Below are 26,154 nucleotides of genomic sequence, written 5' to 3'. Positions count from 1 at the left end.
AGTGGGACAGTCTTTGTGTGGAACGCCCCCAACAAACAATGAAAACACAGACATACAGACACACACTCCCAACATGGAACAACAGGGCAATTATACCGGCTGCTGTAGGAGTAGAAGTACAAGTAGTATTGTATTATTGTAGTAGTTGTACAGAGAGGAAAGTAAGTATTTGAACGCCTGAGAAAGTGTAAATATTTGGTACAGAGCAACCCAGAGTTTCAGTTCCAAATATGTTCTATTGGCTTCAGGTCTGAGACTGGCGACGCCCCTCCAGACTCTTGATCTGCTTCTTACAGGGCCACGCCTTGGTTCTCCTAGCTGTGTGCTTCAGGTCATTGTCATGTTGGAAGACCCAGCCACGCCCCATCTTCAGTGTGTTCTATTTTGGCCCCATCTGACCACATGACTTTCTCCCATGATCCTCTGGTCATCCTGAGGGTCATTGTCAAACTTCAAATGGAACTGGACATGTGCTGACTTAAGCAGGGGAAACTTCTGTGTGATTTTAAACCATTCACTGTCAATTTACGGTTACAAATTTATTGTCAATTTATTGTCAATTTACTGTTATAACCTTTGAAACTGAGGTCCCAATATTAGTGTAATAGTTGAAATTATTGTTGTAGTAGTAGTAGTAGTAGTAGTAGTAGTAGTAGTAGTAGTAGAAGTAGAAGTAGAAGTAGAAGTAGTAGTAGTAGTAGTAGTAGTAGTAATAATAGTAGTAGTAGTAGTAGTAGTAGTAGTAGTAGTAGTAATGTAGTAGTAGTAGTAGTAGTAGTAGTAGTAGTAGTAGTAGTAGTAGTAGTAGTAGTAGTAGTAGTAGTAGTAGTGTAGTAGTAGTAGTACAAGTAGAAAAATCTTTAAAATAAATAGTTGTATGATAAAAATACACATTTAGTCTGGTGGATTTTCCCTTCATTTTATTTTGGAGCAGGAAAACAGAGCATGTCCCCATGTACCACTTAATGACATCACAAGGTGCAACAGAGCATTCTTAGATCATCGAAGAGCGACTGTCCAGAATTGTGAGAATGAACCACAACAGGCCGGACCGGGGTGACGCCTGGCAAACAAAACGAGGCGAGCGGCATTAGCATCTCGCACGCCGCGCGATGGCTCCTCCGCGGCGTGCGCACAAAACAACGCTCGCCGCGTTAGCTGTTTATGCCGGACAGGAGGCGGTAGATGGACGGCCGGTCGATGGGACTCTGGCAGCAGTGGGAGAACAAGACCGAGCCGTGTTCGTCCAGCACGAAGTCTCCTCCCAACTGTGAAACGGAAAGAAAACACCGCATCAGACGCACGGCATCAGGGTGAAGAGCGGGCGAGACATGCAGCAGATTTATTTGACTGAATGCCCATCGCAGAACGCTTGGGCCACACTTTTGTTTTCTCTGATAAATTGTAGCTTCATTCAGCCTAAAATGAAGGAAAACGTATAATAAAGTAGATTTATGTTCCATTCTGATTTTAAAATGTGTGTAATATTTGATTTACAGCCTCCATCCATCGTCTGCAGTTGCTCAAAGGCACGAGGAAACATGAGCACGTTTCAGGCTTGATTTGAAGATTTCGTTGAACAGGCTGGCTCCTCCCCCTCGTTTCCCGGACTCTAAAACAGCTGTTGAAAACCCACTTGTTTGCGCAGGTTTGAACACATTTGTTCTGTGTTACTGTCATAGTTTTGCCTCGTAACTTTCATTTGGTTGCACTTTCTCTTGCCTTTGTGCTGCACTTGTTAAATGTGCTTCATAAATAAATGACATTATTCATTTACTCCAAGATATTATTGTAGCCACAGCTGCCCTGGGTCAGGCACCAGCAGTCACCCAGAAGTAATGGGTATTTTATTTTGCATTTCTAAAAACACATTAGAATGTTTCAATATTTCTGCACATAAACTACTATTACTATAGTTTAGCCTTTTTTACAGTTTTTTTTTTCACATTAACAGACGGATTAATTAACTTTATAAAGCTGTTACTAATGATAAAATATGCTTAACGCTCGTTCAGCAGCGACATGTTGATTTAGCGGCACAAACCTGGAACATGTCGTCGTGCATCGAGGGAAGTTCTTTAGGAAACTCCTGGTCCTGAGCCACGTACTCTCCATAAACCAGAATGTTCCGGAAGTTCAGCACTTTCCACAGGGACGAGCCCAGACTGAAGGCGATGTACAGCTGAAACATTAAACATTATGAACGCCATGTACAGCTGAAACATGAAACATTATGAACGCCATGTACAGCTGAAACATGAAACATTATGAACGCCATGTACAGCTGAAACATGAAACATTATGAACGCCATGTACAGCTGAAACATGAAACATTATGAACGCCATGTACAGCTGAAACATGAAACATTATGAACGCCATGTACAGCTGAAACATGAAACATTATGAACGCCATGTACAGCTGAAACATGAAACATTATGAACGCCATGTACAGCTGAAACATGAAACATTATGAACGCCATGTACAGCTGAAACATGAAACATTATGAACGCCATGTACAGCTGAAACATGAAACATTATGAACGCCATGTACAGCTGAAACATGAAACATTATGAACGCCATGTACAGCTGAAACATGAAACATTATGAACGCCATGTGCAGCTGAAACATGAAACATTATGAACGCCATGTACAGCTGAAACATGAAACATTATGAACGCCATGTGCAGCTGAAACATGAAACATTATGAAGGCCATGTACAGCTGAAACATGAAACATTATGAACGCCATGTGCAGCTGAAACATGAAACATTATGAAGGCCATGTACAGCTGAAACATGAAACATTATGAACGCCATGTACAGCTGAAACATGAAACATTATGAACGCCATGTACAGCTGAAACATGAAACATTATGAACGCCATGTACAGCTGAAACATGAAACATTATGAACACCATGTGTTGAAAATTAACTTATGTTGTAACCTGCTTCCGAAGAGTGCACACGCTTTTTTGCTTGCTATCGCTGCTTTCCTTATTTATTTTGCTTTTTAATCAGTTTTTGTCTTCCAAACATTTTTGCTTTAGACTTTTTCAAGTAAACCAAGGATTTTAAGAACATTTTTCCAGTTTTAACGACATATCTGACGCCAGCGACATGTCCGGGAGAAGAAGGGAGAAAGACTGTGAACGCTGTCGGAAATATCAACAAGAAATTAATGAGCTGAAAACACGGATATTTGTTTTGGAATCTGAAAAAGTTCTTCACGATACAATTCCTGTGTCAACCGACAGTAAGAAGAGCACACTTTTTACAAGAAAAACTGCTACTTTCAACCTAAACCGCAGTGACTCTGTGTCGTTTCCAAAACTGTCTAAAAACCAGAAAGACCAGGCTTTTTCTTGGAACAAACTTGGAGCAAAGCCTAAACGATACAAAGATAACGTGAAGTCGCCTAAAATACAGCTCACCAACAGATTTTTACCACTTTCAGAGATGGAATTAAATGAAAAAAGGAAAGATGACGTGGCCAAAATACAGCGAGGGGGATCTGTGCCAGGAGCCAAGGTCAAGATTGTTTTAGTTGGGGACGGCGCGATAAGTCACATGACGCATGAAAAGATAAACACACATTCTTTTCCAAGCGCCACTGTTTCTGAGATAACATCACTCCTTCCAAATATTATGGCTAAGCATGGAGGAGCTAAACAGCTGATTGTGCACGTGGGTGCAGTGGACATGCGGCAGGAACAGACTGAAGTTTTGAAAAAAGACTTCTTGAAGTTATTCGACGTGCTTGATAAAATGGAAATCAAAACATTCATAAGTGGACCTCTTCCAAACATCGACAGGAGGATAAACAAGTTTAGCCGGCTTCTTCAGCTGAACACATGGCTGTCCAAAGAGTGTTCCCCGAGAGGACTACACTACATTGAGAACTTCTATCTATTCTGGAAACGAGAGGACCTGTTTAAGAGAAATGACCCCCACCTATGCAGAGGTGGAGTGAGGGTGCTGACAGAGAACCTGCTCCACGCTCTGAGGCATTGGACAGGCCTGGACAGGGTCCTGAGCAGATAGTTAGAGAAGAGAGGAATGAGAGAAGAATTCCTGCTCCATCAGCCAGAGACCGAGCCAATGTTTCAACATCAAAAGCACCACAACCTCAGCCTCCACCAAAGGATTCATCAGCAGCTGCTCCACCACCAGCAGCAAAGGATTCAGCTCCAGCTGCTCCACATTCACCTCCACCGCCTCCAGCAAAGGAACAATCTTCAAAGGCCTTGGACCCATCTGTGACAAGCCCAACAACATCCCTGTCATCGCCCCTGCCCTCACACCAGCCCTGGGTTCCCCCTGCAACATCTACTCCCACTAAAGATTCATCATTCTCCTTCTCATCTCCACTCTCACCCATGGGCCTTCCCAGCCATTTTGAAAGTCTGATCAAATCAGGCATTAAGATGGCTCCACTCACGCCCAATATAGCAAGGGCTATGCCGACTACACCAACAAAAGCCCCACCACCCATCCCCCCTCGCCTCTCACCTGGTCCCAAACTCTCCTTGGCTACAAAAGCCCCACCACCCATCCAACCTCGCCTTTTACCTGGTATCTCCCATAGCTAGGATGCACTGGGTCTCAGCGTTGCCGGGACTTATTGTCACATTAAAAATCAAACCAACCCGGGGCCCTATGTAAAAAGAGCCCCCCCTAGTGCTATTTCTGTAGTCACATCATCACACAGATGGAAAAACAAAATGCGAGTCAGGCCCAATCTGAGAAATGTGATTCATATTCCCTGTGAAAAGATAAAGCCCAGTCCCACTGAAACTAGTCTGAAACTTGCTGTGCTAAATGTCAGATCCTTATGTAACAAATCTCTCTTAATTAATAATTTTATTTCTTCTTATAATCTTGATTTTATGTTTTTAACTGAAACATGGCTTGACAAAAACACAGGAAATGTAGTTCTGATAGAATCTGCTCCACCCAACTTTAAGTTTGAATCTGAAACACGAGAAAACAAAAAAGGGGGTGGAGTCTGTGCTGTCTTTAGAGATGAAATAATTACCCGCAGGTTGTCTTTTGGGGTGTTTTCATCATTTGAGTATGTATCCTTTAAAATGGAGCTAAGACGGTCTCCATCCATTCTCTTCATTGTTTTATACAAGCCTCCCCAGCACTGCCAAAGTTTTATTGATGATTTTACTGAGATGCTTTCAGTCATATGCACAGACTTTGATGGTTTGGTCATTACAGGTGATTTCAACGTGCATGTTGATAATATTTGTGACAGAAACGCTAAAGAGCTTGATGCTGTCCTTGAAACCTTCAGTCTTACTCAGCATGTGAGAGGCCCCACCCACAGCAAAGGACACACTCTAGATCTCATAATTACAAAGGGGGTAAATATTTCAAATGTTAATGTGATCGATGTTGCTCTGTCTGATCATTTCTGTGTCTTCTTTGACCGGTCTGTTTCTCCCAAACCTCCGGTTGGTCCTGCAGTTGTTCAGAGGAGACACATAAGTGATGGCACAGGTGCACTGTTTATGGAAATGATAAACTTTGAAAATGTCTCATGTTCTAATGTAAATGATTTGTTGAACTCTGTTACATCTAGTGTTTTGAATGTTCTGGACACCATCGCCCCTATAAAGGCTAAAATGGTTAAAAATAAGCAGAAGGCGCCGTGGAGAAATGATGATTCGGTCAGGGCACAGAAAAGGGAGTGCCGCAGGGCCGAACGGAAATGGCGCAAGTCAAAGCTCCAGGTTCAAAAAGAGATTTACAAAGAAAAGCTGAACATGTACAACCTAATCTTATGTAGAACTAGGGAAAGATATTTTTTCTGAAATAATTGGAAGCTGCAGTAACAACTCGCGTGTCCTGTTTGCCACAGTAAACAGATTAACAAACCCTCCAGCTCAGCTGCCGTTAGAACTCATTTCCACATCCAAGTGTAATGAGTTTGCATTATTCTTTAATGACAAAGTTCAGGGCATTAAAAATGCTATAAATCCCACAATGCAAAAAATTACCCTAAAACCACCAAGACACTTAGAGCTAACTCACTTTGCACCAGTAACTGACAAAACTGTCCATGAGATCATCACCAGTCTGAGTTCATCTACATGCTGCCTTGATGTGTTACCCACCAGATTTCTAAAGTCTGTGCTGAACAGTTTGTTAGCACCATTCACTCACATAGTTAACATGTCGCTTCAATCTGAAACATTCCCAATGTCTTTGAAAACTGCGGTCATAAAGCCTCTCCTAAAGAAGAGCAGTCTTGATGCCGCAGTACTGAGTCATTACCGGCCCATCTCTAATCTGCCATTTTGGGGCAAAGTCCTTGAAAAGGTTGTTTACCAACAGCTCACAGATTTCCTCTTAATAAACAACTCATTTGATGTTTTTCAGTCAGGTTTTAGACCTCATCACAGCACTGAGACTGCTCTTGTCAAGGTGACAAATGACATCCGCCTGAACACTGACACGGCCAAAGCCTCAGTCTTAATTCTGTTAGATCTGAGTGCTGCTTTTGACACTGTCGATCATGGGATCCTCTTACAGAGACTAGAGGACTGGGTGGGCATCACTGGCACTGCCCTAAACTGGTTAAGGTCCTATCTGGAAGACAGGAAGTACTTTGTTGAAATTGGTAGCTGTGTCTCAGACCACATGACCCTGACCTGTGGAGTGCCCCAAGGGTCAGTCCTGGGTCCCCTTCTGTTCAACCTCTACATGCTGCCGTTGGGTCAGTTGATACGCAGTGAAAATGTGTCCTATCACAATTATGCAGACGACACTCAGATCTATGTTTCACTATCGGCAGGTGACTATGGACCAGTAGATTCACTCTGTCACTGCATCCAACAGATCAGTGTGTGGATGCAAAACAACTTTCTCCAGCTGAACTCAGACAAGACTGAAATAATCGTTTTTAGCCCACAGAAACAAAGAGAAAGTGTTAGCGGTCACCTCCAGAGTCTCGCTCTAAAACCTACAAACCAAATTAGAAATCTGGGGGTAATAATGGACTCAGACTTGAACTTTAATAGCCACGTCAAATCAATAACATCAGCAGCTTTTTACCATCTAAAAAACATTGCCAAAATCAAAAATATAGTGTCAAAACCAGATTTAGAGAGACTTATCCACGCGTTTGTCTCCAGTAGATTAGACTACTGTAACGGCCTGCTCACTGGTCTCTCCAAACGAGCTGTAAAACAGCTGCAGTACATCCAGAACGCTGCTGCTCGGGTCCTGACTAGAACCAGGAAGTATGATCACATTAGTCCTGTTCTCAGGTCTCTGCACTGCCCCCTGTGGCTCAGAGAATAGACTTTAAAGCAGCTCTGCTTGTGTACAAGTCTCTCCATGGCCTAGCACCAAAGTACATCTTGGATATGTTAGTGCCATATGAACCATCTCGGACTCTGAGGACCTCAGGGACCGGCCTCCTGCTGGTGCCCAGAGTCAGGACTAAACATGGACTGGCCTCCTGCTGGTGCCAGAGTCAGGACTAAACATGGACTGGCCTCCTGCTGGTGCCAGAGTCAGGACTAAACATGGACTGGCCTCCTGCTGGTGCCAGAGTCAGGACTAAAAATGGACCGGCCTCCTGCTGGTGCCCAGAGTCAGGACTAAACATGGACCGGCCTCCTGCTGGTGCCAGAGTCAGGACTAAACATGGACCGGCCTCCTGCTGGTGCCAGAGTCAGGACAAAACATGGGGAATCTGCGTTTCAGTTTTATGCAGCTAAAATCTGGAACATTCTTCCTGAAGATGTGAGACAGGCTTCTACTCTGACAATGTTCAAATCTAAGCTAAAAACAGTTTTGTTTAGCTGCGCATATGACTGAAAGGATTTTTTCTTTGCACTCTTCTCTTTTGTTTGTGATTTTATTAGTTTAGAAAATCAGTTGGATTGATTTTAATTTAGTTAATTTTATTGTATTTCTGTTTCTGTAATTTCTTTGTGATTTGAATGCATTTTTCCTGCTGTGAAGCACTTTGAATTGCCTTGTGTATGAAATGTGCTCTACAAATAAACTTGCCTTGCCTTGCCATGTACAGCTGAAACATGAAACATTATGAACGCCATGTGCAGCTGAAACATGAAACATTATGAACGCCATGTACAGCTGAAACATGAAACATTATGAACGCATGTACAGCTGAAACATGAAACATTATGAAGGCCATTTACAGCTGAAACATGAAACATTATGAACGCCATGTACAGCTGAAACATGAAACATTATGAACGCCATGTACAGCTGAAACATGAAACATTATGAACGCCATGTACAGCTGAAACATGAAACATGAACGCCATATACAGCTGAAACATGAAACATTATGAACGCCATGTACAGCTGAAACATGAAACATTATGAACGCCATGTACAGCTGAAACATGAAACATTATGAACGCCATGTACAGCTGAAACATGAAACATTATGAACGCCATGTGCAGCTGAAACATGAAACATTATGAACGCCATGTACAGCTGAAACATGAAACATTATGAACGCATGTACAGCTGAAACATGAAACATTATGAAGGCCATGTACAGCTGAAACATGAAACATTATGAACGCCATGTACAGCTGAAACATGAAACATTATGAACGCCATGTACAGCTGAAACATGAAACATGAACGCCATATACAGCTGAAACATGAAACATTATGAACGCCATGTACAGCTGAAACATGAAACATTATGAACGCCATGTACAGCTGAAACATGAAACATTATGAACGCCATGTACAGCTGAAACATGAAACATTATGAACGCATGTACAGCTGAAACATTATGAACGCCATGTACAGCTGAAACATGAAACATTATGAACGCATGTACAGCTGAAACATGAAACATTATGAACGCCATGTACAGCTGAAACATGAAACATTATGAACGCCATGTACAGCTGAAACATGAAACATTATGAACGTGATGTACAGCTGAAACATGAAACATTATGAACGCCATGTACAGCTGAAATATGAAACATTATGAACGCCATGTACAGCTGAAACATGAAACATTATAAACGTGATGTACAGCTGAAACTTTAAACATTATGAATGCCATGTACAGCTGAAACATGAAACATTATGAACGCCATGTACAGCTGAAACATGAAACATTATGAACGCCATGTACAGCTGAAACACGAAACATTATGAACGCCATTTACAGCTGAAACATGAAACATTATGAACGCCATGTACAGCTGAAACATGAAACATTATGAACGCCATGTTCAGCTGAAACATGAAACATTATGAACGTGATGTACAGCTGAAACATGAAACATTATGAACGCCATGTACAGCTGAAACATGAAACATTATGAACGTGATGTACAGCTGAAACATGAAACATTATGAACGCCATGTACAGCTGAAACATGAAACATTATGAACGCCATGTACAGCTGAAACATGAAACATTATGAACGCATGTACAGCTGAAACATGAAACATTATGAACGCCATGTTCAGCTGAAACATGAAACATTATGAACGTGATGTACAGCTGAAACATGAAACATTATGAACGCCATGTACAGCTGAAACATGAAACATTATGAACGTGATGTACAGCTGAAACATGAAACATTATGAACGCCATGTACAGCTGAAATATGAAACATTATGAACGCCATGTACAGCTGAAACATGAAACATTATAAACGTGATGTACAGCTGAAACTTTAAACATTATGAATGCCATGTACAGCTGAAACATGAAACATTATGAACGCCATGTACAGCTGAAACATGAAACATTATGAACGCCATGTACAGCTGAAATACGAAACATTATGAACGCCATGTACAGCTGAAACATGAAACATTATGAACGTGATGTACAGCTGAAACATGAAACATTATGAACGCCATGTACAGCTGAAACATGAAACATTATGAACGCCATGTACAGCTGAAACATGAAACATTATGAACGCATGTACAGCTGAAACATGAAACATTATGAACGCCATGTACAGCTGAAACATGAAACATTATGAACGCCATGTACAGCTGAAACATGAAACATTATAAACGTGATGTACAGCTGAAACATGAAACATTATAAACGTGATGTACAGCTGAAACATGAAACATTATGAACGTGATGTACAGCTGAAACATGAAACATTATGAACGCCATGTACAGCTGAAACATGAAACATTATGAACGCCATGTACAGCTGAAACATGAAACATTATGAACGCCATGTACAGCTGAAACATGAAACATTATGAACGCCATGTACAGCTGAAACATGAAACATTATGAACGCCATGTACAGCTGAAACATGAAACATTATGAACGCCATGTACAGCTGAAACATGAAACATTATGAACGCCATGTACAGCTGAAACATGAAACATTATGAACGCCATGTACAGCTGAAACATGAAACATTATGAACGCCATGTACAGCTGAAACATGAAACATTATGAACGCCATGTACAGCTGAAACACGAGCGATTATCATCTTATGGCGGGGATTTTAATGTCCATATTCATCCGTAAAGCCCTGTGAATGTGGCCGAGTGTTGAGGCGGTTTGTGTTGTACAGATTGTATTATTTGTATGACATAAGTTAAAACAAATATCTTATTAAAGCTAATTCATTTGTCAAATGTAGTAAGAGAATGTCTTTAGAGAAAAAAATATGGAAAAAATGGGTCAAATGAGAGAATAACAAAAACCCAGTGAAAATACTTTGTTTGTATATATTACTTTCTTTCAGTCAGCCGCATCAAAATATATCTTCTGTGGTGAAGTTGAGGCAGAAAATATGTTGAAAAATGTATACTATTGACATTTTAGAACGTGAGTATATCATTTATTATTACATATATTATTAAAAAGAATGTCAAATAGAGATAAAAACCTTGTACAAACTGATATTTCTGCACTTTTGTGGCTGGTTTTATGCTGCTTTTATGCTGCTTTTATGCTCCGTTCACGTTGTGTGTGATGTTTGGACCTATTTGTGTCGGTTTTGTTCCCTGACCTGCCTCTGCGGGTCCAGGACCATATCGTAGGCGCAGTTTGTCTCCGAAATCCAGTGAGCGGCTCCGTCCCGACATCCGAACGAAACCATCACCACCCGGACGCCCTGAGCCTGCAGCAGCTTCTGCAGCGGGACAGCAGCAACACTTCAGACCAGCTCAGAACAATGACAATAGCAATATCAAAAATATACAGAAACGACAAAAAAAAAGGAAGACCAAAAAAGTAAAAAATAAAAAAAATAATTCAATAAAAACATGCAAAAGAAGAAACAAATAAAATAATAAAAAGAAATACATATATAAAAGAAATAAATGCAAGAAATAAATAGATTGATTAATGAATAAAATGAATAAAATGAATAAAATGAATAAAATGAATAAAATGAATAAAATGAATAAAATGAATAAAATGAATAAAATGAATAAATAAAATTATTAAAATTAAATAAAACAAAATAAAATAATCTATGCAAGTCTGGTTGTTTTGCATTCTACTTTGGAACAGGTGTATGTTCAGGACACTCCAAAAAGCAAAACTGAATCCACGCGTAAATCCAAATTTGACAAACATTGTATTGATCGTCTTATCTTTTTATAAACTGATAAAATGGCTCGGCACAGTTCTCACCTGGCTCCACACAGTTCTCACCTGGCTCCACACAGTTCTCACACAGTTCTCACCTGGCTCCACACAGTTCTCACCTGGCTCCACACAGTTCTCACCTGGCTCCACACAGTTCTCACACAGTTCTCACCTGGCTCCACACAGTTCTCACCTGGTTCCACACAGTTCTCACCTGGCTCCACACAGTTCTCACCTGGCTCCACACAGTTCTCACACAGTTCTCACCTGGCTCCACACAGTTCTCACCTGGTTCCACACAGTTCTCACCTGGCTCCACACAGTTCTCACCTGGTTCCACACAGTTCTCACCTGGCTCCACACAGTTCTCACCTGGCTCCACACAGTTCTCACCTGGCTCCACACAGTTCTCACACAGTTCTCACCTGGCTCCACACAGTTCTCACCTGGTTCCACACAGTTCTCACCTGGTTCTTGTGCAGCTCCTTCAGGTGGAGGCGGCAGAACAAACAGGAAAACTGACGGATCAGAACCAACAGGAGCTTCTGGTCTTTCTGCAGGAAGTCTCCGAGCATCACCTCCCTGCGACGTCACACAAACTCTGTTACAGCTAGAGTACTTCTACCACGCCGGTTCTTCTACGACGGACGAGAACACGCTTGGCTCAGGATTGGACTTCTCCTTTGACACCGAATAATGTTTTAGCAAAGAGGATATATTTATAAGATATTCTAAAATGGACACAGATGTTATTGAGGTTGATAAAAATACAAGGTTTCAATATTTGTTCAGAATTATGCTTCTTTGTGGCATCAGAATGGTTTTAAGCATGTTCTTGGAGCAACTGGAGCGCTGTCGTTCTGAAGTGGCTGAAGTGCGTTTGAGCGGGCGTGCGACCCACCGTCCTGAGCGAGCGCAGGTCAGCGGCAGGTGAGGCGAGATGGACTGAGGGTGTTTCCGCTCCGTCTCGGGTTCAGGCCGAAGGTCCTGGTCCAAGCGCTGGAGGAAACCATCCCACTGCGCCTGGGGTCGCCCGGGAAACGCACGGGAAACACACACAAGGTCAGAATGATGGGATAGATGATATTTTACACGAGGAAATAGTCAAAATGTTGCACTGAACAGGAAACTGAACCCCACAAATAAAAGATTGATCTAAATTCATCTGTGTTCAATTGTAACGAGTTCTTCTTTTTCCATGTGTACTTTTACTTCAGTACATATTTGGCAGTGTGTACTACTCTTTCCACTGGGTTCTTCCATCACAGTTAAAGTTCCCATGACAGGTTTTTATGATTGTCTAATTTTAACTTTATTTGGTGTATTTGTACCTGTTGTACTTTTAAATGACAGTTTTACTCCAATCGAGCAGGTATTTGTGGAGAAAATAATGAAAAATCTGTAGAAATTGACAGGAAGTGACATAACACCAGGGACACTCATTCCAGTTCAAATGTATGCAGAATTTATACAAACAAACTTTTTTGACTCTTTAAACATGAATTCAACAAAATAAAGTCGCTCTCATATCTTTTTATTTGTCAAATTAAAAAATGGTGACATTAGATGAGTTTTGGCCCAGTGTTTGCTGGGTAATTTCCTAGTGTGATGTCATCAATTACAAACAGGAAGTGAAATGTGCTTTTCTGGGATTAAAAAAAAAAAAAAACTTTTAGCAAAATTCAACATATATTTATCTTAACTGCGTTTTAGTTCAATGAGTCGTCCGACCTGTAGGGGGCGCTTTAAACGCTCTAAACCTGTTTCCGTGCGTGTAAACACTCAGGACTTCAGGAGGATTTGTTTGAGGAGGAAACGACACGCGACATATTCAGAACAATCAAATGACATAATGAGCCTGAAAACATAAGGTTAAAGTTAGATAAAACTCACCTGCAGCTCTTCAAAGGAGCGAAGGGCGTGGCTTAACTCTGCACAGCTGAAAGAAGAAGAAGAAACCAGCCAATCACAAGAGGCTTCTCAGGTCCAATATTACAAATAGAATTAAAACATATTTAGTGTCTGAGGCAAAAGATTAAAAAAGTGCCATTTACACTGAGGAGATGCTCAAATTTGTATGAAAAAAATATACATTTTCAACATTTTTGGTGATTTTAGTAGAAAATCATGACTGATATTATTTCATTTTATTATTTCTTTTTCCTTTGAAAACACGAGATATTGTACATTTTAAAATATTTTGTCCTTCAAATTACATCCAAATTATAATTCAGATGTTACGTCCAAACACTCACTCCAAGGTAGTTTTTTACTCTGTAGTAGTATTTACCCAAATACTTTCTACTTCATCTTTAGTCCTACTGTGTACTCGTACTTTACTCGAGTACAGTTGTAGCTGCTGAACGTGGAAACCTTCCCCGTGTTTGTCACGTCTTACCTGGAGTGACTTTTCCACAGTTCTTCGGCGTCCTCGATCGTCTTCACCGACAAACTGTAAAGAACGTAAAGAACAACACGACAAACTGTAACGAACGTAAAGAAAAACACGACAAACTGTAACGAACGTAAAGAAAAACACGACAAACTGTAACGAACGTAAAGAAAAACACGACAAACTGTAACGAACGTAAAGAAAAACACGACAAACTGTAACGAACGTAAAGAACAGCACGACAAACTGTAACGAACGTAAAGAAAAACACGACAAACTGTAACGAACGTAAAGAACAACACGATAAACTGTAACGAACGTAAAGAAAAACACGACAAACTGTAAGGAACGTAAAGAACAACACGATAAACTGTAACGAACGTAAAGAAAAACACGACAAACTGTAACGAACGTAAAGAAAAACACGACAAACTGTAACGAACGTAAAGAAAAACACGACAAACTGTAACGAACGTAAAGAAAAACACGACAAACTGTAACGAACGTAAAGAACAGCACGACAAACTGTAACGAACGTAAAGAAAAACACGACAAACTGTAACGAACGTAAAGAAAAACACGACAAACTGTAACGAACGTAAAGAACAACACGACAAACTGTAACGAACGTAAAGAAAAACACGACAAACTGTAACGAACGTAAAGAAAAACACGACAAACTGTAACGAACGTAAAGAACAACACGACAAACTGTAACGAACGTAAAGAACAACACGACAAACTGTAACGAACGTAAAGAAAAACACGACAAACTGTAACGAACGTAAAGAAAAACACGACAAACTGTAACGAACGTAAAGAACAACACGACAAACTGTAACGAACGTAAAGAAAAACACGACAAACTGTAACGAACGTAAAGAAAAACACGACAAACTGTAACGAACGTAAAGAACAACACGATAAACTGTAACGAACGTAAAGAACAACACGATAAACTGTAACGAACGTAAAGAACAACACGATAAACTGTAACGAACGTAAAGAACAACACGACAAACTGTAACGAACGTAAAGAAAAACACGACAAACTGTAACGAACGTAAAGAACAACACGATAAACTGTAACGAACGTAAAGAAAAACACGACAAACTGTAACGAACGTAAAGAACAACACGATAAACTGTAACGAACGTAAAGAAAAACACGACAAACTGTAACGAACGTAAAGAAAAACACGACAAACTGTAACGAACGTAAAGAAAAACACGACAAACTGTAACGAACGTAAAGAACAACACGACAAACTGTAACGAACGTAAAGAAAAACACGACAAACTGTAACGAACGTAAAGAACAACACGATAAACTGTAACGAACGTAAAGAAAAACACGACAAACTGTAACGAACGTAAAGAAAAACACGACAAACTGTAACGAACGTAAAGAAAAACACGACAAACTGTAACGAACGTAAAGAACAACACGACAAACTGTAACGAACGTAAAGAACAACACGATAAACTGTAACGAACGTAAAGAACAACACGATAAACTGTAACGAACGTAAAGAAAAACACGACAAACTGTAACGAACGTAAAGAAAAACACGACAAACTGTAACGAACGTAAAGAAAAACACGATAAACTGTAACGAACGTAAAGAAAAACACGACAAACTGTAACGAACGTAAAGAAAAACACGATAAACTGTAACGAACGTAAAGAAAAACACGACAAACTGTAACGAACGTAAAGAAAAACACGATAAACTGTAACGAACGTAAAGAAAAACACGACAAACTGTAACGAACGTAAAGAAAAACACGACAAACTGTAACGAACGTAAAGAACAACACGATAAACTGTAACGAACGTAAAGAAAAACACGACAAACTGTAACGAACGTAAAGAAAAACACGACAAACTGTAACGAACGTAAAGAAAAACACGACAAACTGTAACGAACGTAAAGAACAACACGATAAACTGTAACGAACGTAAAGAAAAACACGACAAACTGTAACGAACGTAAAGAAAAACACGACAAACTGTAACGAACGTAAAGAAAAACACGACAAACTGTAACGAACGTAAAGAAAAACACGATAAACTGTAACGAACGTAAAGAAAAACACGACAAACTGTAACGAACGTAAAGAAAAACACGACAAACTGTAACGAACGTAAAGAAAAACACGACAAACTGTAACGAACGTAAAGAAAAACACGACAAACTGTAACGAACGTAAAGAAAAACACGATAAACTGTAACGAACACTTGAGCGTTCGCAGGAGCAGTGCCTTTAATTAGCGTTAACCCTTTAAACCGCGCGGACGACGTGAAAAGTGCTAACGAGGCGCTACATTTCTTTGTAGTTCTGACACTCGAGCGGCACAAACTGTTCATCGCGTTTAGGAAAGTAACAAAGTACAATAGTAAAAGTACAAATGTTTCGGTAGCTGTACATTTTGCAGTGGATACTTTTTTACTTATACTTCATTTGAGAGAAGGTTTCTGTACTTTCTACTTTCTACTACTTTTAAATGTTTTAATCACATTTATGGTGACATTCTGACTAAAGGTTTGGAGTTCATGTCTTGGCTTTGAAGAAACAAAAATACACAATACTTTTCCATTTGACTCTAAAGGTCATATTTTACACGTACATGTACTTTTATTTAAAGTCCATTTAAAGGTTCTGTTGTTTTTCTAATTCTGACTCAGTTTAATGGAGTAGAACCTGTGGTAAATATTAATTATCACAGTTTTACTTCTGTCAAGTTGCAGTTTGTGAAGAAAAATAAGAGTTTAAAGTGACAGGAAGTGGAGCTGAATCCCCCTGTGATGTCATCAGTGTGCGACACAGAGACAGTTTAAACCATGGTTGGACTAAATAAAGGTGTTTTATGGTCTTTTTGTGTGTCAGATCAGAACTGTTGTGGCATTTATGTGGAGTTTGGCTCTTGTTTACAGTCTGGTTGCTATGGTAACAGCTGTGGAACCACCTCTACCTGTGTCCGACCAGGAAGTACAATTATAAACTTTACAAAAATGGTTCAAACTGGGGACAAACGGGCAAAATGTTTAGTCAAATCTGATATATAATTGTGTTTTTGTGAAATGTGTCGTAGATTTAAATATTTGAGACTTTTACTCGAGTACATCTTTCCTCCTGTACCTTTACTTTTACTCAAGTAACTAAACTGAGTACTTCTTCCACCGCAAAGGGACATTTGGGACGACAATTCAGGATAAAATCAGTATCGCTTTTAGTTCAAATTGGAGCACTGCAGTTACTCTCGTGAGCCAGAGGGGGCGCTGCAGTTACTCTGGTGAGCCAGAGGTGGCGCTGCAGTTACCCTCGTGAGCCAGAGGGGGCGCTGCAGTCACTCTGGTGAGCCAGAGGGGGCGCTGCAGTTACTCTGGTGAGCCAGAGGGGGCGCTGCAGTTACCCTCGTGAGCCAGAGGGGGCGCTGCAGTCCCTCTGGTGAGCCAGAGGGGGCGCTGCAGTCACTCTGGTGAGCCAGAGGGGGCGCTGCAGTTACCCTCGTGAGCCAGAGGGGGCGCTGCAGTTACCCTCGTGAGCCAGAGGGGGCGCTGCAGTTACTCTGGTGAGCCAGAGGGGGCGCTGCAGTTACTCTGGTGAGCCAGAGGGGGCACTGCAGTTACTCTGGTGAGCCAGAGGGGGCGCTGCAGTTACTCTGGTGAGCCAGAGGGGGCACTGCAGTTACTCTGGTGAGCCAGAGGGGGCGCTGCAGTTACTCTGGTGAGCCAGAGGGGGCGCTGCAGTTACTCTGGTGAGCCAGAGGGGGCGCTGCAGTTACTCTGGTGAGCTGTAAACGGCGTAAACAATGCGAAAAGCGTCTGACCTCTTGTAGAGCTGAGCCGCGGCGTCGATGAGTCCGAGCAGAGACTGTTTCTGCTCGATCCGGATCTTCAGCCGGATGTAGTCCTGGAGAGATCCTGCAAACCAGACGCGTCACCAGCAAAGAGTTATGATTATTATGATTATTATTATTATTTTATTATGTTGTGTTTTTATGAAGAAGAAACACCAGAGTTTAAACATCTGACACTGAAAACAGCCATTTTTTCCTCCAAAGTCTGAAGTCTGCACCACATGACCTCCTCTGGCTGATCACATGACCTCCTCTGGCTGATCACATGACCTCCTCTGGCTGATCACATGACTTCCTCTGGCTGATCACATGACCTCCTCTGGCTGATCACATGACCTCCTCTGGCTGATCACATGACCTCCTCTGGCTGATCACATGACCGCTCGGCTGTTTGAGACGAGCAGAAGTCTGGGCTGTTCAGCTTAAATGTTCCCGAGGGCCAAAGTCTCAACTTTGAACACGACAATAATGAGTCTCGAACGACAAAAATGCATAAGGACCAACCGGGTCTAAATCGGGACTAAACCAGGTCTAAACTAGGTCTAAACTAGGACTAAACCAGGTCTAAACCAGGACTAAACCAGGACTAAACCAGGACTAAACCAGGACTAAACCAGGTCTAAACCAGGTCTAAACCAGGTCTAAACCAGGACTAAACCGGGTCTAAACCAGGACTAAACCAGGACTAAACCAGGTCTAAACCAGGACAAAACCAGGTCCAAACCAGGACTAAACCAGGTCTAAACCAGGACTAAACCAGGACTAAACCAGGACTAAACCAGGTCTAAACCAGGTCTAAACTAGGTCTAAACTAGGACTAAACCAGGACAAAACCAGGTCCAAACCAGGACTAAACCAGGTCTAAACCAGGACTAAACCAGGTCTAAACTAGGTCTAAACTAGGACTAAACCAGGTCTAAACCAGGACTAAACCAGGACTAAACCAGGACTAAACCAGGTCTAAACCAGGTCTAAACCAGGTCTAAACCAGGACTAAACCGGGTCTAAACCAGGACAAAACCAGGTCCAAACCAGGACTAAACCAGGTCTAAACCAGGACTAAACCAGGACTAAACCAGGACTAAACCAGGTCTAAACCAGGTCTAAACTAGGTCTAAACTAGGACTAAACCAGGACAAAACCAGGTCCAAACCAGGACTAAACCAGGACTAAACCAGGTCTAAACCAGGTCTAAACCAGGTCTAAACCAGGACTAAACCGGGTCTAAACCAGGACTAAACCAGGACTAAACCAGGTCTAAACCAGGACAAAACCAGGTCCAAACCAGGACTAAACCAGGTCTAAACCAGGACTAAACCAGGACTAAACCAGGACTAAACCAGGTCTAAACCAGGTCTAAACTAGGTCTAAACTAGGACTAAACCAGGACAAAACCAGGTCCAAACCAGGACTAAACCAGGTCTAAACCAGGACTAAACCAGGTCTAAACTAGGTCTAAACTAGGACTAAACCAGGTCTAAACCAGGACTAAACCAGGACTAAACCAGGACTAAACCAGGTCTAAACCAGGTCTAAACCAGGTCTAAACCAGGACTAAACCGGGTCTAAACCAGGACTAAACCAGGACTAAACCAGGTCTAAACCAGGACAAAACCAGGTCCAAACCAGGACTAAACCAGGTCTAAACCAGGACTAAACCAGGACTAAACCAGGACTAAACCAGGTCTAAACCAGGTCTAAACTAGGTCTAAACTAGGACTAAACCAGGACAAAACCAGGTCCAAACCAGGACTAAACCAGGTCTAAACCAGGACTAAACCAGGTCTAAACTAGGTCTAAACTAGGACTAAACCAGGTCTAAACCAGGACTAAACCAGGACTAAACCAGGACTAAACCAGGTCTAAACCAGGTCTAAACCAGGTCTAAACCAGGACTAAACCGGGTCTAAACCAGGACAAAACCAGGTCCAAACCAGGACTAAACCAGGTCTAAACCAGGACTAAACCAGGACTAAACCAGGACTAAACCAGGTCTAAACCAGTTCTAAACTAGGTCTAAACTAGGACTAAACCAGGACAAAACCAGGTCCAAACCAGGACTAAACCAGGACTAAACCAGGTCTAAACCAGGTCTAAACCAGGACTAAACCGGGTCTAAACCAGGACTAAACCAGGACTAAACCAGGTCTAAACCAGGACAAAACCAGGTCCAAACCAGGACTAAACCAGGTCTAAACCAGGACTAAACCAGGACTAAACCAGGACTAAACCAGGTCTAAACCAGGTCTAAACTAGGTCTAAACTAGGACTAAACCAGGACAAAACCAGGTCCAAACCAGGACTAAACCAGGTCTAAACCAGGACTAAACCAGGTCTAAACTAGGTCTAAACTAGGACTAAACCAGGTCTAAACCAGGACTAAACCAGGACTAAACCAGGACTAAACCAGGTCTAAACCAGGTCTAAACCAGGTCTAAACCAGGACTAAACCGGGTCTAAACCAGGACTAAACCAGGACTAAACCAGGTCTAAACCAGGACAAAACCAGGTCCAAACCAGGACTAAACCAGGTCTAAACCAGGACTAAACCAGGACTAAACCAGGACTAAACCAGGTCTAAACCAGGTCTAAACTAGGTCTAAACTAGGACTAAACCAGGACAAAACCAGGTCCAAACCAGGACTAAACCAGGTCTAAACCAGGACTAAACCAGGTCTAAACTAGGTCTAAACTAGGACTAAACCAGGTCTAAACCAGGACTAAACCAGGACTAAACCAGGACTAAACCAGGTCTAAACCAGGTCTAAACCAGGTCTAAACCAGGACTAAACCGGGTCTAAACCAGGACTAAACCAGGACTAAACCAGTACTAAACCAGGTCTAAACCAGGACAAAACCAGGTCCAAACCAGGACTAACCAGGTCTAAACCAGGACTAAACCAGGACTAAACCAGGTCTAAACCAGGACTAAACCAGGACTAAACCAGGACTAAACCAGGACTGAACCAGGACTAAACCAGGACTGAACCAGGTCTAAACCAGGACTAAACCAGGACTAAACCAGGACTAAACCAGGTCTAAACCAGGACTAAACCAGGACTGAACTACACCAGAACCAGGGGAAAACTGCAGAATTAAACCTGATCTAAACGTTCTTGGAGGGTTTGTTCATACACAAACAAAATATACCATGTTTAATGATAATTTGGGTTGCTTTAAAGGATTTGCTTACATTTTGACAAACTTCTACAACAACATACACCCTGATCTCACAGAAAGGAAATAAATCATGTTAAAATGTGTTTGTAAATGAAAGGTTTTAAGACGTTTGAAGTGTTCATGTGATGCAGGGCAGAACTTGCATCAAACCTGTGACAGACGTGTCAGGAAACTTTCTGACCTGCTTCATTTACCCTCCAGAACGCGTGTCTGTCCCTGCTCTTGTCCCTCCAGTTTGCCCTCACCTTCCTTGCTTTGTTTCCCCGCCAGCTCCAGGAGACATTTCCCTTTGTCCACAAACGTTTGCAAAGCGTCGACGCACAAATCCGAGCCGGCCTTTGCGTCCTTCTTCTCTGCAGACTCCTCCATTGTTGTGCCTGTCTGTGTGTGTGTGTGTGTGTGTGTGTGCCTGTGTGTGTGTGTGTGTGTGTGTGTCTGAGGGGGCAGGGCGGGACAGTGGCCTCACATGACCCCAAACATGTGTCAAAGTCCTAAACCACTTAAGTCTTAAGGCAAAAGTCTTTGAAATGTGGCGATTGCGGCTCAGAACGTCGCTTTACGAGTGCCAAAACGACACAAACTTAAAACAGTTTTCTTACATTCGTGGAGCCGAGAAAAAGTGTCAACATTCCATCGCATACGAATGAGTTCCTGTTTGTCTTTTTCTACAGGAGATCGGAGAGAACAAACTGTGCCAAAGGGGAAGCTCGACTCAGACACAAGTCTCGGATCGTGTTAAACTTCAATGGGAAAAGTACATCTGATTTCCCCAGTATTTGTAAAGTACTACCAGACACTGCATGTGAAGTCCCTTTAAACCACAGGTGTCAAACTGGTGGCCCGCGTGCCGAATCTGGCCCGCAAAACTATTTTTAATTTATATTTAATAATTTCAGATTAATATGTAGCGTTTTTAGCGCTAGAACTACACGTCCCACAATCCTTTGCAGCTGCTGCCCCTCCCCCGCAGAAACATGTTCCTGTTCCTGCTGCTGCTGCATGAATATGTACTCAGCCTTTTATCTGCTGCAGTGTCCACATAGAACTATTACTAGGCTATATAAAAGTTAAAGTTTTGTTTTGTTTGTTTTATTTTTTACGTTATGTTCAACCCGCGACCCAAGATGAGTTTGACCCCCCCAGCTTTAAACCCTCGAAAACGACACAATATCTATATGATAATGGTTTAAGTTTTTATGACAAAAAACAACAAGCAACCAGTAGTTTTCTTTTTTTTCTTTTTTTTTAAAGTAAGTACGTAATTTCACCCTTAAAATTGTATTTGAACTTCACAAAAATTTAATTTGTGGTGAAGAATGTAATATATCTGTAGATAAAATAACAAAACTATTGTGTAAATCGACATTTGTGAGTTTTTTCTGGTGTAAAACATAAAAAGTGTGATATTTTTTGTGATATTCTGAGGTCAATCCCAGTTTGCTTTCATTACACAATTAAAAATACATTTGTTTAAACTCGGAAAACATCAGCGACACGGATGAATATTTTTTTTCATCTTTATTTCACCAAATTTTATACAAATCGGGCTAAATATATTAAAACTCACAGTGTGTTTTCCGCTTCAATCCACGGACTCCATCTCCTGATCTCTGCTCCTCTGCTCCTCCACATCCTCCAGGACGGGCGCGTCTCCGTCCGACGCCTCTGCCCGGGAACAGGCCTCGCTCTGGGGCACGGCGGCTGCCTCGGCCTCCTCCTCCTCCTCCCGCTTCTTCTCGTAGTCTTCGTCCCTCAGATATTCTTCCGGTATGACGTGGGAAATCGTGAACGAACTCGCGATTTCCTCGAGTCTCGCCTGCTGGGCTTTGAGTTGGGCCAGTTCTCGGGTTTTCGGCGATTCTTTCGGCGAGGTTCCGGTTGCGACGGCGGCGGGATGCGGAGCTTCTGGAGGAGAAGAAGGGGAGTTTATGGTCTGCTTTGCCCCAGGACGCCGCTTCTCCTTCGTGGGCTTCGTGGGCTTCGTGGGCACCGTGGGCTCCGTGGGCTCCGTGGGCTCCGTGGGCTCCGTGGGCTCCGTGGGCTCCGTGGGCTTCGTTGGCTCCGTGGACTCTGTGGGCTTCGTGGGCTCCGTGGGCTTCGTGGGCTCCGTGGACTCTGTGGGCTTCGTTGGCTCCGTGGGCTTCGTGGGCTCCGTGGACTCCGCAGGCATAGTGGGCTTTGTGGGCTTTGTGGGCTTTGTGGGCTCCGTGGACTCCGCAGGCTTCGTGGGCTTCGTGGGCTCCGTGGACTCCGCGGGCTCCGTGGGTTCCATGGCCTCCGTGGACTCCGCGGGCTCCGTCGACTCCGTGGGCTCCGTAGGCTCCGTAGGCTTCGTGGGCTTTGTGGGCTCCGTTTGCTCCGTGGGCTCCGTGGGCTTCGTGGGCTCCGTGGGCTCCGTGGGCAGACCTTTCCTCTCCTGCTGCAGAGCGCGGCAAAGGTTCTCCAGCTTCTTGTTCTTCACGAGGACCAGCTCCAGCTCTTTGTCCTTGAGCGTTTTCTGAAAGAACAAAGAAGACGTGACGCGTAAAAAAAAAACCGAGAGCGCCTTTGAGCGAAGCGACGGTCGAGGAGTGTGTGGAGGAACGCTCACATCCGTCGCCATCTCCACGAGGCTCTTGTTGCAGTTGTCGAAGCGGGATTTCCAGGATTGGCACTCTTTCTCCAGCTTCCTCATCTTCTTCGACATCTGCAACACGAGAAACAGAATCACAAACACGTAATCCCAGCTGCAATTTTAACGTCCGGTGTGAATTTTGAAGGCCTAAAAAGACTACGAAACGACAGAGTCTCAGCTTCACAAAGAGTCCAGACTTTTCTTTCTCCAAAGGTTCAGGAACAGCTTCAGTTTGATTTAAGGCTCATTTCAGTCGGGCGTTTTGGGGAAAAAAAACCTTGATGAGGGGATATAATCGTTCCATGGGCTTTGGAATGAGGAAAAGAGGAAAAGTACAATCGTCGCCGTGGCAATTGATGATTTAAAACATAATCTTATCTCTTTTGAGTGGTGAATAGTCCTCAGAATGTCACTGTAAACAAAAGGCTGAAATCTGAAAATCTGCCCCTTCCAGTCACATTCTGGAGTCTGAAAACCTCCAAACATCCAAATCAATACATTGATGAGCAAAAAGGTCCAAAAGCATCACACAAATTAGTTTAAAAGATAAATACTCTTTAATGAGCAGAGGCGGGCTTATCAGTATTATAGTAGAGGCGGGGCTTATCGCTATGAAGGAAGAGTCCAGAAGTTTCGAACAGGAAGTCAATGTTCTTGTCACATATCAAACCTTTCTAGATCAATAACGCTGCTCACAAAGACCAGAAATGTAAATTGATGATCCACTCGCACATGTAAAAAAGCCCACGTCAAAGTGAATCTCAGGGCGTGTCACTGGGCGTGGCCTCACTTTGTCCATGTCCTGCTTGAAGCCGCTGTAGACCGTGTTGCTCTTGGAGACGGTGCCCTGGAACTCGTCGAACTTCCTCGAGTACATGTCGAGCTGCGGGAGCGACAGGGAAAAGGCGTGAGCGCGTGAAAGTGGCGATGGTGTTTTCCCAGCATGCCGTGCAGTACCTGCGATCTCATGTCCAGCTCCTGCTTCTTCAGCGCCTTCATCTGCAGCTTGGTCTCGGCCGTTTGGGTCAGAAGCTGCGCAAAGCAAAAGGAAAACGAGTCAATAAAGCTCCTGGAACAAAAGAGGAAATGTTTCATTTAAGAGTTTGTTAATTAAGATTCTGTCATTTCCAGCTTTTCTGTAAAAACACTTGGTTTGGAGTTCAGACTTTGGAGTTCAGACTATATTACTATATTTTGGTTTTAAATGGCACTAATTACACAAAAAAGACAAAATATCTAGACTTTTTTGTTTGTTAGCGCAGTAGCAGTAGCAGTAGCAGTAGCAACAGCAGTAGCAGCAGCAGTAGTAGTAGTAGTAGCAGTAGCAGTAGCAGCAGTAGTAGTAGTAGTAGTAGCAGTAGCAGTAGCAGCAGTAGTAGTAGTAGTAGTAGCAGTAGCAGTAGCAGCAGCAGCAGCAGCAGCAGCAGTAGCAGTAGCAGTAGCAGTAGCAGCAGTAGTAGCGGTAGCAGCAGCAGCAGTAGCAGTAGCAGTAGTAGTAGTAGTAGCAGCAGCAGCAGTAGCAGTAGCAGTAGCAGTAGCAGTAGTAGTAGTAGCAGTAGCAGTAGCAGTAGCAGTAGCAGTAGTAGTAGTAGCAGCAGCAGCAGCAGCAGCAGTAGCAGTAGCAGCAGTAGTAGCAGTAGCAGCAGCAGCAGTAGCAGTAGCAGTAGTAGTAGTAGTAGCAGCAGCAGCAGTAGCAGTAGCAGTAGCAGTAGCAGTAGCAGTAGTAGTAGTAGCAGTAGCAGTAGCAGTAGCAGTAGCAGTAGTAGTAGTAGCAGTAGCAGTAGCAGTAGCAGTAGCAGCAGCGGCAGCGGCAGCGGTAGTGGTAGTAGTAGCAGTAGCAGTAGCAGCAGCAGCAGCAGCAGTAGCAGTAGCAGCAGTAGTAGCAGTAGCAGCAGCAGCAGTAGCAGTAGCAGTAGCAGCAGTAGTAGCAGTAGCAGCAGCAGCAGTAGCAGTAGCAGCAGTAGTAGCAGTAGCAGCAGCAGCAGTAGCAGTAGCAGTAGTAGTAGTAGTAGCAGTAGCAGTAGCAGTAGCAGTAGCAGTAGCAGTAGCAGTAGCAGTAGCAGTAGCAGTACAGACCAGCTCCTTCTCCAGCTTGTGCTTGCCCTGCGCCTCCTGCAGTAGAAGGTTGGCTTGGCTCAGCTTCGTCTCCAGAAGCTTCTCTTTCAGATCGCGGTGTTTAAAAACCTTCTCCAGATTCTGAAACAAAAAACACATGATCCTTTTTATGGTTTCACACAAAAGGCTTTTATTTCTGACACAGAGAGTTGTGGCAGTAAAACACAAGGTGAATCTGATCATAAAAGTGAGAGGTTTGGACCTGCCGGACTGTGAGTTACATGACACATTTAGACATTTATGAAGCTAAAACCATGAGTCCCACAAACACACGTCTTCATCCAGAACGGTCCGAGGTAGAATAGGTTTGGATGAAGGATGAATTCTCTTCATTTTACAAACTCTTGAGAATCCATCTTGTTAGGCTCCCACGGA

The 26,154-nt window shown here is 42.8% G+C and overlaps 2 protein-coding genes across 2 annotated transcripts in view; both read right to left on the bottom strand.

Annotated features, from left to right (window-relative positions):
* Nucleotides 1-941: 941 nt before the first annotated feature.
* LOC140370369 (uncharacterized) lies at nt 942-21,468 on the bottom strand. Its single transcript, XM_072457498.1, has 9 exons — nt 21,296-21,468; nt 17,841-17,934; nt 14,012-14,065; nt 13,507-13,552; nt 12,515-12,636; nt 12,081-12,195; nt 11,030-11,152; nt 2,045-2,182; nt 942-1,268 (listed from the first exon to the last, which is right to left on the bottom strand). Exons 1-9 carry the CDS (start codon nt 21,417-21,419, stop codon nt 1,155-1,157), a joined length of 930 nt encoding a protein of 309 aa, XP_072313599.1. The 5' UTR covers nt 21,420-21,468; the 3' UTR covers nt 942-1,154.
* A 1,085-nt stretch (nt 21,469-22,553) lies between these two features.
* txlnbb (taxilin beta b) overlaps nt 22,554-26,154 on the bottom strand; it is a 19,117-nt gene continuing 15,516 nt past the window's right edge. Inside the window, exons 6-10 of the mRNA XM_072457497.1 lie at nt 25,741-25,860; nt 24,622-24,696; nt 24,455-24,547; nt 23,641-23,736; nt 22,554-23,547 (exon numbers count right to left, since the gene is read on the bottom strand). Coding sequence (XP_072313598.1) covers nt 22,633-23,547; nt 23,641-23,736; nt 24,455-24,547; nt 24,622-24,696; nt 25,741-25,860 — 1,299 coding nt within the window. The 3' untranslated portion in view covers nt 22,554-22,632. The remainder of the gene's footprint in view (nt 23,548-23,640; nt 23,737-24,454; nt 24,548-24,621; nt 24,697-25,740; nt 25,861-26,154) is intronic.

This window comes from Eucyclogobius newberryi, unplaced genomic scaffold, assembly GCF_026437365.1.
Source record: "Eucyclogobius newberryi isolate DKJ021-1_F unplaced genomic scaffold, fEucNew1.0.hap1 SCAF_21, whole genome shotgun sequence".
Lineage (NCBI taxonomy): Eukaryota > Metazoa > Chordata > Actinopteri > Gobiiformes > Gobiidae > Eucyclogobius > Eucyclogobius newberryi.
Note: the sequence above shows the minus strand (reverse complement) of the source record. Positions and strands in the feature narration are given on the sequence as shown.

Coding starts and splice junctions, on each gene's coding strand:
- LOC140370369 (XM_072457498.1), bottom strand. CDS start 21,419: ATGGAGGAGTCTGCAGAGAAGAAGGACGCAAAGGCCGGCTCGGATTTG. Junction 12,637..13,506: donor GCTCCTTTGAAGAGCTGCAG/GTGAGTTTTATC, acceptor GGGCGACCCCAG/GCGCAGTGGGATGGTTTCCT. Junction 12,196..12,514: donor ACCTGCGCTCGCTCAGGACG/GTGGGTCGCACG, acceptor GTGACGTCGCAG/GGAGGTGATGCTCGGAGACT.